Source organism: Dipodomys merriami, unplaced genomic scaffold (assembly GCF_024711535.1).
Source record: "Dipodomys merriami isolate MVZ:Mamm:240054 unplaced genomic scaffold, mDipMer1.0.p SCAF_15, whole genome shotgun sequence".
NCBI lineage: Eukaryota > Metazoa > Chordata > Mammalia > Rodentia > Heteromyidae > Dipodomys > Dipodomys merriami.
Genome location: NW_027202826.1, coordinates 26,058,538 through 26,076,035, shown reverse-complemented (window position 1 = coordinate 26,076,035; position 17,498 = coordinate 26,058,538). Strand labels below are relative to the sequence as shown.

The following is a 17,498-nucleotide window of genomic DNA, read 5'->3' as shown; positions in this document are numbered from 1 at the left end:
GTGACTAGACTGGTACTGAGACTAAGGTTTTGGGAGATGTAGGGGAGGAAGGGACACTGGAACAGGGTCTGTCCTGAGTACAAAGGAAGGCTAGTAGCTGTAAGGCTGCTGAGGGTCAACAGCCTCTGTTGCAGCTGCAGCCTGTCTATTTCCACAGTGTTTTAGAGACATCATGGAGCCTTCTGGGACTTGTAGTTGGGACAAGGACCCATGTGTACGGGAACACATGTCAAACCCAAAAACTATGAGTGTGAATCAGTTTCTTTGTATTAGGATTTGGATTCCAATGTCTCCCCTTTTCTCATGGAAAATGATTAGGCATTAATCAGATATTCCCATGAAAAGTTAGAGATCAATCTTATTTCAAAAGAGAGTAAATTAATGTTTGAATTTTATAATACTGTTATAAAATATTTATAAGAAGAGGATAAAAGAAACTAATAACAAATTACATTTATACAAAAGGGGATAATATGGTTATTGACCTTCCTAAGGATCTAAGGGGAATTAATTATAATTGTTCTTCTAGGAAACAAGGTAATTTCATTATCATTTTAGATTTACAGAAAAGTTGCCAAGATGTCACAGAGGATTCTTGTGTATCTAGCATGTTTTCTCCTATTGTTAAGACCTTATATTTACCTTTATATTCACAATATGTCACATTTGTTATAATTTGACACATTACTATTAATTGTAGTTCATACTTCTTCTCTCCCTCTTTTCCTTCTTCCTTCTCTTCCTTCCCTGTACTGGGAATTGAACCAGGGCTTCATGCATCATAGTCAAGCACTCTACCTTTTTGAGTCACACCTCAGCCATTTTGTATTTTGTTTTTGAGATAGGATCTCCCACTAATATTGCTTGGACTGGCACCAGATCCTCCCATCTGCAACTCCTGAGAAGCTGGGTTACAGGTATGAACAGGTATTTCCTCCATCTTCATGATGTGGCAGTATGTATATAAATACTTGAAATACCTCAATACAGGAAATTTGTCTATGTTGTTCTCAGCCTTAATTTATGAAGATAATCTTTTATTTCTATTAGAATAAATTCATGCTCATACTTTGTGTTTAACACTAATAATGCTTTATTGATCAGATTTGTTTTGGCTTTGGTTGTTGATTTGGCTCTACTTCCTACTGCCTACTTCCTCTTGCCCTCCATTGTGTATGTATACAAGTGTGTGTGTGGGGGGGTAGCACTTTTTTATTCTCTGACACTAGAATATATTTCAGGCTTATGTTGTATAATTCCTGGCTAACATTGGAACCGGCCATTTATCCAAGGAGCCTTGGCTTTTATTATTGGAGAATGGTATTAGAAAATAAGATCTTGGGTCTGGTATGCTGGTTGCTTCTGGGATGTTGCTGCTCTTATGCCCTCTCAGCTTGGAAATTTGCGCGCACATACACACATCTGCAGTTGTTTCTGTACTTATTCATTGTATCTATGTTGAACTAAAGATTTCAATGTGAACTAATCTTGTCCCTTGCTTTGTATTTAAGAAAAAAACCCTGACAACAGATGGTGTCTAACTGCACATTTTATTTCAGTTTGCAATGATTTTATGTCTAAACTACTTTAAAAAATGTCCTTATCTTTAGTCTGTTCTCTAGGCCTTTTCTGAAGATTAGACTGCACTGAAATCACAGGTCTGGGAGCAGCATCCTCATGGAACCAGAGGAACACTAAATATTGGGGGAAACAGAAAGCTGGTCAGCAGATGCAGTCGCCTTGCTCTTGTTGTAGATGCAGTATGCAAGATGGATATGCTTTGATATGCTCTGGATATGCTCATACCAGTGCTGTGCTTCTGATATGAGGATCCATGATAGTCATCAATGAAGAGATACAATTCATCTAGTAAAAAGAGTAGTTTCAGTAGCACTTTGTTTTTCTTGATCTGGCAGAGATGGGGAATCAGCCAGCACCAGGAAATTGTGCTTGGAAAGTACCTGTAGCTCAATATAAAAACTGCAGTCAGATCTTCTTTCTAGGCCCTTCTGCCATTGCAATAACAATGTCTTCTCTGCTTGTCCAGTGCTTTTAAAAGCCAGAATGGCAGGAGAAAGCCCGGATGTCAGCTATATGTTACAGCACGGAAGAATGCAATATTCCATCGCAGAGAGAGGCGATTGGGATCAGGTAGCCAGGCTTGGAGCTCTCAAGGAATGTTTCTTCTAAGTTGAAAAAGGAAGGAATATCTGAAGAGAGCTCTATGTGGTCCAAATAAGCTCTATCTCAGCATCTTATAAAAATATTTGCAAGCATAACCTGACAGTTAAGGAAAATGTGGGAGAACCTGTTTTGAAAAGCACTGAGATGGCATTAAAGATAGGCCATAACTTCCCATAAAATTTATATGCATAAAACCTTATTTAAGAAAGTTCACTTTTCAGCAGTGAGAACTACTGGAAAGGAATAAAAATATGAGGGACTCGTGGGATAGAACAATATAATTGATGGCTTCTTAAAACAGAGAAAGACAAATTCATATCCTACGAGGCATTTAGAATGTTTTCACAGACCAAAATGATGACACTTCATGAGTATATTAAAAATACTGCCTGTCAATCACCTGTCTTGGGTGATACTATCTTAGTATCCATGCATATTGTCATGGGCTGGGGGTTTTCTGTGAGAGTACTGGTATAGGTTATACATTTTGAGCAGGGATCACACTGAGAACAGTTATGGTTGACTTGGTCAAACATTTTTTTATTGTGTATTGAAAATATAGCCAATGGATCAGTCTGCTTTCACTTTGAAACCAAAGCAAAACACTGTGATTGTATAAACATACAAGAGTACTATACTTATTTTTAGCCTTTGCAATGGAGTAAGAGTTGGAACTAGTTTCAGAACCAATTTGATTTTGTAAGTGTGCTCAGCTACTACAGAGGAATTGTCTGAGCATTGCTGAGTGTGGTCTTCTAAGAAAAGGGCAGTATCAAAGGCATGCTGTTGTGGTCAGTGGTCAGTGTTTACTAAATACAAAACATCCTGTTAAAGGTGTTCCCCCCCACACAGCACATTTCATTTTTGTTCATCATCATTCTTCATTAGTTATCTTCTGGGAGTTCTGGAGTTTAAATAAGGGACTTATGTTTGCTAGGCAGATGGTCTACTACTTGAGCTACACCCCCAGAATTTTGTCTAAACTTTTTTTTTTTAGCTCGAGTTTTATGCCTCCTCTTCTTTCTCACCCTCCACCCTAGGCCTGTCCTCAGACCATGTTCCTCCTACTTACGATTCCTGCATTGCTGGAATTACAGCTGTGGGCCCCGGCTCTTAGGTGTTCTGTTGTTGTTGTTGAGATCCCATCCTTTCTTTTGCCCAAGCGAGCCTCCTGATTTTTATCTCCCAAGTAGTAGGGATTACAGGCATGATCATCACATCTGACCTTATAATCTTATGTTTATGATCATTTTATATCACAAAACACTAACAAGCAAAATTAAAAATACAAAGATAGCAATTACAAAGAATTGGAATTCCTTTTTGTAGCAAATTACCTTCTATTTGCTTACATTTTGACAACAAAATAACCAAATCCTTTATGGTTCCTAACCTTTCCAAGAGTAATGAAGGCCAGTTTATTTCTTTATATGACTGTTTTTATATTTAGTAATGATGATAGCATAGATTGAAAGTTTGTCTTATGAAAGGCATTGTGATAAGATATGCAATAATTATCTAGCATAATAATTACCTCATTTCACAGATGTAGAATCTGAAGTTTAAAGAGATGAAAGTATAACTTGCACAGTCTACAGTTAGTAAATAGCTAAATCAAGTCTTAAATTCACGTTTGACATAAAAAGATCTTTTTACCTCAAAGTTTGGAAAGTGTTGACAATATTTTCCCATGAGCAAAGAGGGAAATCATGACTAAACGCTGCTACCGTTTCAGTACATAACTGGCTTAGGGCCATTGTCTTGCTTGATCTTGCCCACTCCAGAGATTCCCTAAGATAAAAATAGCATCTGAAATGACTCTAAAGGGCCCTCACGTATTTGAGACTAAGACTGGAGAATGCTCTTTTTGAGTGCTTGCTAAATTTCCAAATCTGGCAGCTGAGATCTTTAGTGCTAAAAATAAATAGGAAAATTGTGATTAAGGCCAAGTCATAAATCAGTTGCAACTGCATGTTGGGTGGGGGGTAGAGCACATGGTTTTGTTATAAGTGATTTCTGTCCTGTTATTAAAAATCTTATTTTAAACACGTTCCACAAGTTTTTGTGTTAAAACAACTTTGGAAACTTCAGAGAAGAGTCAGAAAGCTCCGAGTATTTGAACTCATCTAGCTCACAAAACATGCTCTGATGACCCTTGGTCCTGATGTCTTCTGGGGAACTTAGTAGCTCATATTTTGGTTTAATCAGTTATATATGATACCTCATGGATTTCCCACTATTTTAAATAATGGTCCTTTCTGTCAACCACTTATTTCTTTACCTATTCCTGTCAGGTCTTTTCTTGGACCTTAGACATACTGTTTAGTTAGCTACAGCCTTATAATTAAGTACTTGACTTGTGTGAGAGAAGTGGACAACACAACAAATACAACAGACAGAAGGCTTTAGCTCTCATTTTTTAAGTCTTCCTTTTTAGGGTTTTGAACTCAGGGCCTGTCCTTTAGCTTTTTCACTCAAACCTAGCACTCTACCACTTGAGCCACCACTCCATTTTCTAGCTTTTTGTTGTTGGTGGTGGTGGTAGTGGGGCTTGAACTCAGGGCCTGGGTGCTGCCCCTGAGCTCCTTTTGCTCAAGGCTAATGCTCTATGACTTTGAGCCACTTCCAATTTTTGAGTGATTAATTGCATCTAAGAGTCTCATGGGGGCTTTTCTGCCAGGGTTGGCTGCAAACCAAGATCTTCATTTCAGCCTCCTGAGTAGCTAGGATTACAAGTATGAGCTACCACACCAGCCATTACCAGCTTTTTGCTGGTTGATTAATCAGAGATAAGTCTCATGGACTTTCCTGCTTAGGCTGGGTTCAAACCACAATCTTCAGATCTTAACTTCCTGAGTAGCTAAAAGTATGACATAAGCCACCGTAGCCCAGTGGCTTGGCTTTAAAAGCCTTGAACGAGGAGTTTTTGTTTAGTTATTTTCATACAGTACTCTGAAGTGTTAAGGTTTGAAAGTGGCTCAAGTACCACAAAGTGGGAAGTAAGAAAGAATGGAGTAGATGCCCTGTGTGTTGTTTTGCTTTGATCCTCCCTTCACAACTGAAGGCTTTACTTTGACAGTCTCTAGGAGTGCAGTTGGATGACAACCTCCAGCTGTCAACCCTCTCTGAAAATTGCCTTTTGCTGTAAGAGGGCTGCCTTCTGCCAGCACGAGACACCACTGAAGAACCTTGGCAGTTTTGGTGCACTTCACAAGACTGTGCAGACCTGTTGGGACTTATGTTTAACTCCCCCAGTTCAACCAGTCTTGCTTTTACAGCCTGCTGGAGCCAACCCCAGGGGGCTGTTTGATGTTTTCTGAAGCTAATTTGGTCTGCATCCTTGGAACTTGGCCTCAAGCAAAATCAACCACAGTAGTTCTTCCATTTATATATACAGGCGACCCCACATGCACATGATTGGATTTAGAATTTTTCAGCTTTACAGTGGCATGAAAGTGATAGATAGAAGCCTTGCATCAAATATCGAGTTTTGATCTTGTTCCTTGGCGGGTGATGTGCATGCAGTATGCTACTCTCTTGAGATACTGGGCCATGTATTGAGTCACTGCTCTTCATCAGTCATGTGATGATGAAGGTGGTCAATCCACAGTCTATAGCATGCTAGATTGCTAAACTGTGATGTTGGATAGATTAAGGGCATTAAATGCATTTGAAAATGTGTTTTAAATTTACATTGGGTTTATCAGAACCAGATTGTGGAGAAGCATCTGCATCTATGATATTATATAAGTTTGCACTTCAAATAAATCAAAGAATCTTTGAGAGCTACTGGTTTAACAATTTTAAAAATGTTCCACTGAATATGAAAAATTATCCTTATGTCTTTATGTAGGACCAATTGATTTAAGTTCATCTTCAAAGTGCCATCTAGGCAGTGTTTTCCCTTTGTAATTGTTCCTTCTTAGCCTTGTATGTTGCATTTACACATACCCATATCTCTTTGAAAACAGAAACTGCACTAGATAATAAAATCATGGCTATTTTTAGGTATACTGCATGCCCAAAACCAGGAAAGCATATTAACAGACATGACCATGACATTGTGAAGGGCTTTCATGCCAATATTCCCAAATATGGACAGAGTATCCCTTTACTTCTAAGAAAATAACTCAAAGATTTTGTCACTGATCTACTATGGCATTAAAAAGTATGGTTTATATAGACCTTTGTATTTCTTTCACTAAAGGAAAAAGACCCTTATACTCAAGCCAATGCCCTTGGCTCATGCCTGTAATCCTAGCTATTTGGAAGGCTGAGATTGTTGAGACAGGTTTGAGGTTAGTCTGGCAGAAAAAGTGTGTGAAAAGTTTCTGGTTTGAAGCCATCTCAGGCAGAAAAAGTTCTTGAGAAACCTTCTCAACAAAGAGATAGACACGTGCTACCTGGAAATATGGCAAATAAATCACACCCAGGCAGAAAGTGAGACCCTATTTTAAAAAATAACTACAACATTGGGCTGGTGGCATGCTCAAGTTGTAGAGCACTTGCCTACAAGGCCAAGTTCAAACCCCAGTACCAAACATGTGCACGCGCATGCACACACACACACACACACACACACACACATACACACACACACACATACACACACCTCACATTAATAATACACAATCATTTAGTCTTTCATAACATGGAGAGGAAACAGTTAACATGGAGAGGAAACAGTAACAAAATTAGCCTAATATTTTATGATAGAAATCACTGTACTCTGTGGTGCTTGAAATTTCCATCTAATCAAATTGATGAAGGGTTTAATGATAAAGACTTAAATTGTTGAAAAGACAACTCAAATGTAGTAGGCTTATGGATGACTGTTCTGGATACAAGCCGTCTTCAATAATAGATACGGGATATGGGTGTATGTGTATTCAGTAATTCAACCTCACACAAGAGTCAAACCAACAGAAAGAAGGGCAGAGGCATAGGTTGACCTTAATTTTCCTCCATCTACACTGCCCCAAAGGCCATATACACATCGGACAGTAGCTTTTTGCTCCACATTAGGGATAACCAGACAAGCTTTATTGAACTTTAGGTGTGTTGTTGTTTTGGCAACCACTAAACTTGATATGGTAGCAATTATGGGATTGATGGAACATGCCACAAGGAATCAAAAGAGACTCTCAGGATGCAGGGTTGAAAAAAGTATGATTTATTAGGAAGAATAACAAAGTATTTTATGTACTTGGTATTTAACAGACAAGGTCTTGGCTGTATCTGAAACCTAAAATACCACAAGCTAAGAGACTTGAAAACTCTTTATAGCTTCAGTTTTAAAAATTAAAATTTAGTAGAAATTGATCTATTGGATAACACTGGAAAAATGTGAAATATTAATAGTATCAGGGCCCATATATAAAATATCCCATCTGGAAAAATAGTGAACAAATGAATCAAGCATGACACTGACAATATACTTTCTTCTAAAAATATGTGTTTAGTAGCAATTCTGTATTTTTCAAGCAGCAAAATCTATAAATTATAATGTAAAAATCAAATCACTTTTTTTTTTTTTTTTTTTTTTTTTTTGCTGGTCCTGGGGCTTGAACTCAGGGCCTGGGCTCTGTCCCTCAGATTCTCTGTGCTCAAGGCTAGCGCTCCACCACTTGAACTGCACAGCACCACTTCCATTTTTTTCTGAGTAGTTTATTGGAGATAAGAGTCTGAGGGACTTTCCTGTCCAGGCTGGCTTTGAACTGCAATCCTCAGATCTTAGCTTCTGGAGTAGCTAGGATTACAGGTATGAGCCACAGGTGCCTGACTCAAATTGCTCTCTTTTTGCACAGTAGCTATATATTTTTTTAAGTCAAAGGACTCTAAACCCACCAACTCTAGACTTTTAAACGTTCTTTTTCAGTCCCAGACTCTTAAGTATACTAGGTTAGCATGCTATCACTGACTGTTAGTGGACTTGGGGAGAAAATAAATCAATGCAGTTGATTTCTTCAATTGAAAATTATTTTGACCACCTATTCCACATTCACTCATGTTAGACATTGTTCATGCATTCATGGATATACCAGACATTCTCTGCCCTCGTGGTCTATTCTCTAATAAAAGAAGCTGATAAATATGCTGCTTTACCATGTGGCATGAGATGTGGGTGATGGGAAGGTACAGGTTTCATATAAGAACCAAATACTTAACCAGGTACCTGATGTCTAAGGCTGTATATAGCTTTAATTGGGAAAAGTTAATGAAGGTAAAGCATGTACAAAGTTCTGGAAGAAGGATAGCATGTTGTTTTTAAAGAACTGGGAAAAAAACAGGTTAGTCTAGGAAAGGAAGTTGGTAGTATGGAAAGACTGAGGTATGCAAGCTTTTAAGAGCCTGGTGAAACTCCTAATAAGGGCTTTATCCTAATAGCAGTACGAAGTTAGTAAAATGATTTATGTCATGGAAATCAGAGTCGTATTTTAGAATAGTACTGTTACTCTACAGTGGAAAGTGAAGGCAAGGAGGTGAAATTAGGATTCTCAGGTAGCATTCCAGGTGAGATGAAAGTGGTATGCACTAGGGTAGTGGTGCTGAAAATGAGGAGAACAGAAAGATGAAAGAAAATTGTAGCCATAGAGAGGACTTGGTAACAGGTTATATGGGGGCCATATAGAAAAAGCTAAAGATCTCACCTAGAGTTCTTATTTGAACAGTGTGGGGAGATGTCTCGAGACATTTGCTGAGAAGGAAAATGCAGAAAGTAAAGATTTAGAAGAAAGATGCTGAGCTCCCATTTTGGACATACACAAGTTGAGGAACTATGGAATAAACCAGTGCAAATATCGGGCAAACAATTGAATGGATGGATCTTAATTCTATCAGTGCTTTGATCTGGATGCAGATGTGACATGGTCTGAGGTGATATACAGTGACTGATTGTCCTCATTCAATATTAAGTGTGGGGCAGAGACAAGAATTACCAAAAAAAAAAAAAAAAAAACCAAACCCATATCCACCAACTTAACTGAAGCCTTAATTTGTATATTATATTCTTGTAGGCCAAATCTATTACTAGAGGCAATAAACATGAAAATATTATTTGATATTTTTCTTTTTCTTCCCCTGTAAAGTCATAAAATGGTAATGAAAACACTGTAAATAAAACAAAAATTTGTAAAGTAAGTTAAAATATAGTCTATAAACCAGGCAGCCATGAATTGCTCAATGTCTAGCTTCAGCTATTTTTAGCTTTTTAATATTGTAACTGGATTTTTCCTTATGCCATAATTTTTTGGGGGGAGGGTCTGGTCGTGGGACCTGAACTCTGGGCATGGGCACTGTCCCTCAGCTCTTCAGCTCAAGGCTAGCGCTCTACCACTTGAGCCACAGCACCACTTCCGGCTTTTTTCTTTTTGCTTATGTGGTGCTGAGGAATCGAACCCAGAGCCTCATGCATGCAAGGCAAGCGCTCTACTACTGAGCCACCTTCCCAGCCCCACTTATGCCATAATTTATACCCAAACAGTTATGTAACAGTTTTTCTTTTTTGACTGCCTAGACAGTTTTGGTGGTTCTGCAGTTTAATGCTAGCCAAGATAGTTTTTTTTTCATCCAAACAGCTGATGAAGTAGATCTATGTTTCAGGAAAGCGTGTAAAAGATCCAAATACCATTTTGGATGGGAAGATGGGGATTTACTTTATACACTTTCTTTTCTTTTTTTTTTTTTTAATTTGGCAGTGCTAGGGATTGAATGCAGGATCTCTCACACTTGGTAGGTAAGCATTCTACTTGAGTCATACCCATATCCTTTAGCTTTTATTTTTCAAATACCTAGGGTCTCACACTAGCTTTGGCTGGGCTGGGGTTGATCCTAGATCCTCCAGTCTCTATCTTCTGAGTAGGTAGGATTATAGGCAGGTACCATCACATCTGCCAACATGCTTACTTGCTTTTATTTCCCTTTTCCTTCCTTCCTCTTTTTTTTTCCCTCCCTCCCTTTCATTTTCTCTTTTATAAAATGTGTCATTTTTTCCTTTTCATATGCTATAGGAATAGAAATGAGAATGTGGTCTCTAGGGTGACGAATCAGTGTACAGATATATTTTTAAGCAGTGGCTCTCAAGGAAAAAGATCCTTTATTTGTAGGGTTGGTCAATGTTCTGTGGTATGAATACTTTCATGATAATCAATTTAAACTACCAACTTAATGTCACTGAAAGTATTAAAAAAAATGTACACCACTGCTTGGCGCTGGTGGCTCATGCCCGCAACCCTAGTTACTCAGGAAGGCTGAGATCTAAGATCACAGTTACAAGCCAACCTGGACCAGAAAGTCCTTGGCACTCTTATTTCCATGTAACCACCAAAAAGCTGGAAATGGAGCTGTGGTTCAACTGTTAGAGTACTAACCTCGAGTGAAAAAGCATAGGAACAGAGCCCAGGCCCTGAGTTCAAGCCCCAGGACTGGTACATAGGCACAGACACAAACTGACACACAGACACAGACACACACAGACACATACACACATACACATCAAGTATACTATTGGCTTTTGGGTATGTCAGTGCAAGGTGGCTGTACTAGTAGTCTGTATAGTGCAGACTATACTAGGACTGGTAATTAGGTATGAAAAAATACCTTTGTACTTAACTGTTTAAGATAGAAGATTGAAAAACCACACATCAGTGGTTCACACGTGTAATTCTAGCTACTCAGGAAGTTAAGATTTGAGGATCATGGTTCCATAAGTCACTACCTAAGCCTAGGCAGGAAAGTCTATGGCATTAAAAAAAAATCTCAAATTAACTAGAAGTGGAGCTGTTGTTCAAGTGATAAAGTACTATTCTTGGATGAAAAGCTAAGGGACAGTCCTCAGGCCCTGAGTTCAAAGCCCAGTACTGGCACACAAAAAAATTAGAGGACTTAATTCCACAATATGCTGAGTTTTTATTTTAAGGAAAATTGATTTACTCTTGCCATCTATACTCAGCTTATTTTATAGATCTTAACCTTTATCCTTTGAATCAAGGGCTGACAGAATGGATGATGTACACATTAATAATCTAATAATCTTAACATTATAATTTCCTATTTCTTTATTCATAGGCATTGAGTTTCTAAATTTGCAATGAAATGACTGAGGATTGTTTTCAATTTAATTTCTTATGCCAGGAAGCAAAGAAATTACCTTGTCCTTTTAAGGATATCTATGCAGACTTCATTCTATTATATTTCATAAAAGAAAACATTTTGGCAAAGTTTGGTGTCTTTTTTTGCCACATCAAACCAAAAGATTTCATGGCATTCTGCACTAGTCAATAAAATATGTAGAAAGAAGAAAAGCAAAATCTTCTCTATTTCTTTATATAATTTAATGCATACCTTATTAACACCAACATGGAAATGCATAGTATTGACAGTATACTAAACCATGACTATATTAGAACTTTTCAAAATGTATTTTCAATTTAATTTATTTTCAACAGTGAATTTTCAATTCAATGTATTTGATTTTCAAGGTATTTTAATGTACTTTCAATATTAGGACTTATTTTTCATGTATTTTCAATGTATTTCAATTTATTTTCAACTTTTGGAACCAGTCCTTACAATATATACTATCTTTTGCATTTTAAAGAGAAATTAAATTTCTGATAGTATTAGACAAGAATATGCTTATTAATGTTCTATGCAGATATACAAAATCTCTTCTTCTGAAAACTTTGCAATTCTATGGTATACAAAGCAAAATTTTCACACAACTTGTACCTAGATTAAGCTCATAAAAGTTACTGTAAAAACTCTCAAACCCAATTAAAAACACAATGATATAATACAAAGTTTTTGTTTCAAAAACACAAATTTTAAAAGGCCCACACTTATACCAATGTATACTAAAGTATACTTTTTTGTGCCCCCAACTAGTATTTTTGTTTAGGATTATCTGATTTTAGAAATTAAAGTTAAATGTTTTTCATTATTTTCTGTTTCAGGATGAAAGATACTGAGAACTCACAGAATAAAATTGTGAAATTGGATTGGGTAAAACTTTACAAAACATAAGAGTAAACATGCTTCAGTTAGCAGCACCCTACCAAAGGAAAATGCCCACTGTCTATTTTCATTGCTTTTAATTTGAATTCCTAGATGATTATCTACTTCTTTATTCAAATAATCTTTGAGATGAAAGTGGAAAGACTGAAGGTCCTCTAAAAAAGTGTCACTAAAGCCAACTTCTGTTTTCAAAGTGTATTTAAAGAAATGCTTTTCAATATACAACCCCACAGAACTGAATGTTAAGAAACATTAATAACATGGCTAGCCAATTAATGACTTGGCTTTAATCTTAGAATATTAAAATTGGTTTTAAGTTCTAAATTTTAGCATCTGATTTTATACTGTAATACTGTACTTTCTATGTTATCAAAAAAAGATGATCAGATTTTTAAATAATTACAATAAAATATAAAATGTTTTTTTGGGGTGAATCCATGCCAATATAGGAAATACAGTGTTGTAACTCTTAAGATAATTGCAAAAGAACTATAAAATTATATTTTTTGAAAAAAATACACTGAAATCTGCAAGTGGTTAGATACAAGAAGATAGGTATTACATTAGGATGAAGCCAAATATGGGCTTGGCTTATGATATTTTTAAAAATCCACAAAAAAGTAATTAGCACCAAAATTGTCTAAATGTCAATAATACACTGAAGAAATCTCAGGCCTGAATGTTACATTACAGAAAAGTTGTATTTAACCTGAGAACATCCCAGCAATAAATATGTTCCTTTCAATCTCTAGTAATATGCTAGCTTTATTCATTCTTACCACAATATTAAGGTAGTATGTAGTAATTATAATTTAAATTACCTTGGTTCAGGCTGAGCACGGGACAACAGACAAGTATTTCCCACATAATGTGGAATTATTTGATGGAGATGAGGGTAGAACAGTTTTCCAACTAAAACTCATTTTTAGCTCATTTCCTTTTTTCCAAAAATGTTTTATTAAAACTCTATAAGAACTATACTGCTTGATGTGAACTCCAACTTATTTTCCCTGCTCATTGGTTGGTGATGTTATTTAAGATTTGGAGTGGGGATATAGGTGTCTAAAGTGAAATATAAATCACAGTAGTGAAATAAGTGTTTTGAATAAAATATATATTCAAAATATATATTGAACCTTGTTATAACAAAGAATTTGGTTCAATTTTAAATGACATCCACTTATAAATTTAGTTACAAAACAGTCAACACACAATCAAAAAGAACAAATTAAGTATTTTGGCTTTCAAAAAGCCAAAATGTATAACTCCATCAATTACATACATGGCTTCCAAATGTCCAAGCAACTCATTCATTACTGTTGCACATAAATAATGACAAGGCAAAGAACAGCAACCAGTCCAAGGGCTTGCAGGCCAAGGAACCACAGCATAAGCCAAAAGAAGATGACTATTACAGGTTCCACAATTCGTTCTCCAAAGTACATCCTTGTGAAGCCCATATTCAGGAGGTTTTTGTTCAGTTCACCAAAAAGCGTTCCCATCTTTTTGTAGTCATCTCCACCAGGCTCAGCAGTGTGGTTTTGTGAGTCTTCAGTAGCCTTAAGAAAAAAGATAACCAAACATGAACATAAAATAAGAAATATGTAAAGGTCATTAAGAGTAACAACTATCTCATAATTCTTTTTTTCTTTTTTTGTGGTCCATCATGGGACTTGAACTTAGGGTCTGGGTGCTGTCTCTGAGCTCCTTTTTGCTCAAGGCTAGAGCTCTACCACTTTGAGCCACAGCTCCACTTCCAGTTTTCTTGTGGTTAACTGGAGAAAAGACTCTCATAGACTTTCCTGCCTGGGCTGGCTTTGAACTGGGATAATCAAATCTCAAGCCTCCTGAGTAGCTAGGATTAGCTTTGAACTCAGACACGTGTACTACCAGATAAGCAGTGATCTGTTCTTGGAAGCCTGACTCTCAGTCTTCTCAGTTTTAGGAATTTCATTGCTTTTCTTTGCTGCCCCAGTTCTAGGAGTGGTGGTTGCTTCTGGCTGTTGCTGTCTCTGTGATATTTTAATTACCCTGGCTTATCTCATAGTTCTTTATCTTTCAAAGTAGAGGCATACTTCTGATACTCATTCAATAAGTATTTGTTAGCTTAATATAATGGGCATCTTCCTTTTGTATTGACATAAGAAAATTGTGTCTGACTGGATGCTGGTGGCTTATGCCTATAATCCTAACTACCTGGGACACTGAGATCTAGAAATTGCAGCTCAAAGCCAGCCCTCTGGGTTAAGAAAGCCCAGGAAAATCTTACCTCCAATTAACTACCAAAACTCTGGAAATGAATCTGTGGTTCAAGTGGCAAAGAGTGCCAGCCTTGAATGAAAAAGCACAGCACACCCAGGTGGGGTTCAACCTCTAGTATTGGCACTGAAAAAAAAAATGTCTGAACCCACCTTTCAGAATGTAGAAAGCAGTGACTTTCCAATCCCTGTGGAATCAACATTGAGGAAGCTCTTGACACCAGACCACTGATTTACAAAATGAAAGGAATAGGTGGTTCACTTCCATCTGTTTTCTAGTTGCTTTTCTCCTGTTTTAAGAGGCAGAGGCAGGCTTCTAATTGCTCTATCCTTGTGAGTTTTTTTTCCTTAGTCCATCATGCTGAACTATATTTAGCTAAACTCCAAGGCAAACCTCAGCTAAGGAAACTTCTGCATAAGCCCTTTCATAATTCTCTAAATGCTAAATGCCTCTTACTAATCCCATCAGGAGAAACACATAGATTAATTGTGTGTAGGCCAATAGGATAGCTAGAAGCCGTGTCCTCAAAAATGTCCATGTGTAGGCAACTACACATACTATAAAAGATGTATTTCTATCATCTCCCAAATCTTACTACAATGAAATTACTGTCTAAGCTTCAGATCCTCTTCTACGTTTTTTTTTTTTTTGTTTTTTTTTTGGTCGGTCATGAGGCTTGAACTCTGGGCCTTAGCACTGTCTCCCAGCTCTTCAGCTCAAGGCTAGTGCTCTACCAACTTGAGCTACAGCACCACTTCCCGTGCTGGCTTTGAACTGAGATCCTCAGATCTCAGCCTCCTGAGTAGTTAGGATTACAGGTGTGAGCCACAGGCACCCGGCTCTTGTACTGTTTTGATATCATTTGTCTCTTGAAAGGTTCACATGATGCAAGCTTGGTCTTTAGGGTTAGGTTAGCAGAAGAAATCTTTAAGAAGTGGAGATGCCAGGTGCTGGTGGCCCATGAGGCTAAGATCCAAGGATCATGGTTCAAAGCCAGCCCAGGCAGGAAAGTCCGTGAGACTCTTACCTCTAATTAACCACCAGAAAACCAGAAGTGGCACTGTGTTCAAGTGGTAGAGTGCTCACCTTGAGCTGAAGAGCTCAGGGACAGCACCCAAGCCCAGAGTTCAAGCCCATGACTCCCCCCCCCCCTCGCCAAAAAATAAAAGAGGAGGTGGGGATTTAGTGGGAGATTATTATATCAACTGGGCAGGGGTGCTTTTGTTGCTTCAAATAGTTCTTGTAAGAGGACTATTTTAAAAGCCAGAGCCTGGCCTTACCCATCTTCCTCTGGGTCCCTGGGTTGATCTTGTTAAGTTTCATTCTGCCAATAATCCTTCAGTACAGTGGCAGCAACTGATTGCAGTTTGGGACTTTTCTTTCTGCTCTAGGTACTAGCTCCAGCTTTGTCTTTTTCTTGGATATCTGGTTCTCTAGCCTATAGGGTCCCTTCTTTAAACACAGACACCCATACCACTGGTAGACTGTGATCTGTTCTGACTTTCAGCTCTGTGGGGCCTTTTCTCAGTCTTCTCAGTTTTAGTAATTGCATTGGTTTTCTTTGCTGCCGCAGTTCAGGAGTGGTGGTTGCTTCTGGCTGTTGCTGTCTTTGTGATATTTTAATGTAGTATTTTATTTAAAGCAAGCAATACAGTAGAATCCCATTGAGCATACACGAAATCACAGATTGTAGGGCTCATTACCAAGGTATCTAATTTACTAAACCAGGGCAGGAGACTTGGAGTCATTCCAAGATTGTCTGCTCTAGCAAGTTTCAGAGTGAGGCTGATGCACTCATCATACTTGGGGATTCTTTTGTTACTGAAGACTTTTCCAGTATTAATGGCTTTCATGTGAAGTGCTCTAGTCCAATATAATAGGTACACTCTGAACATTTAATCTTTATAAAGTCATTTAAATCTACAAATGCTTGTAAGTTCTTCCGTAAGAAGAAAGTAGGAGTTGCAACAGTAAGTCAAAGTAAGGAATTAGTTAACCCCTGGGGGCCAAGTGAGAAGGGATAGGGCCTGTAAAGGGCCTTGGAAGGCCTGCAAGGAGAATTTTGGCCAACCTGTGTCTGTGGAAGTCTGCTGTTTTCATCTTCCTTTAATTATGAAGAGCTTCAAATATACATAAAATTAAAGAAAGTGTAATGAATATATACCTATGAACTGGATTTAGTAATTATTAAAATTTTACCATGTTACCAAATAGTATTGCTTAATCTGAGCAATCAAGTAAAGAGGAAAACAGTCAGTTGAAGAATGTTTCAAAGTAATATATTTCCCACAAGTAAAATTCTAACACAGGCAATATTGTTAAATCAGAAAGATTACAGAGAAATCTCATTTCTGTATTTTCTGTATCTAAATTATCCCCTTGAATGCTACAGTTATTAAGAGGCCAAGCAATGGTGTGGTGGTAAATTTTAAACATAAACATAAACTAGGCTTTGTAGAAAGAAAGATTTATAGCAGAAAGATGTGTCAATTCAAAATTATCTCCCAATTTTGGTATTAGTTCTTCCATTGTGGCTAATTTGAAGTTACTAACAGCCAGCTTGCAAAGTCCTTGAAAAGTTAATAGTTTGCTCTTAAGGTCCACTAACAGCTAGCACTATACTATAGGAACAGCAGGTAAGTTGAGATAAACAACTACAAGGTTATAATCAGTGAGTTTAATCCTGATAATTCTATCCGTTGGGGTATATTTTTGTGCTTGTATGTACTGGTACTGGGGCTAGAACTCAAGAGCCTTGCATTTCTAGTTTGGCCTGAGTGCTGTCCCTCAGCATTTCTGCTTAAGGCTACTGCTCTATTACTTGAGCAACACATTCAGTCTGGCAATTGCTGATTAATTGGAGGCAGAATCTCAGGCTTTTCTGGATTGATTATGAACCTGATTCTCAGATCTCAGCCTCTTGACGCCAGGCTGGTGTATTATTCTAATTATTATTATTATTATTAAGCTTATAAGAATGACACATTCAGATGGTGTCATAGAATAACTGCAATTTAAATGAATGGTATTCAGGAAAATTC

The 17,498-nt window shown here is 37.4% G+C and overlaps 1 protein-coding gene across 1 annotated transcript in view; it reads right to left on the bottom strand.

Annotated features, from left to right (window-relative positions):
* Positions 1-7,334: 7,334 nt before the first annotated feature.
* Fam241a (family with sequence similarity 241 member A) overlaps positions 7,335-17,498 on the bottom strand; it is a 33,219-nt gene continuing 23,055 nt past the window's right edge. Inside the window, exon 2 of the mRNA XM_070022466.1 lies at positions 7,335-13,757. Coding sequence (XP_069878567.1) covers positions 13,512-13,757 — 246 coding nt within the window. The 3' untranslated portion in view covers positions 7,335-13,511. The remainder of the gene's footprint in view (positions 13,758-17,498) is intronic.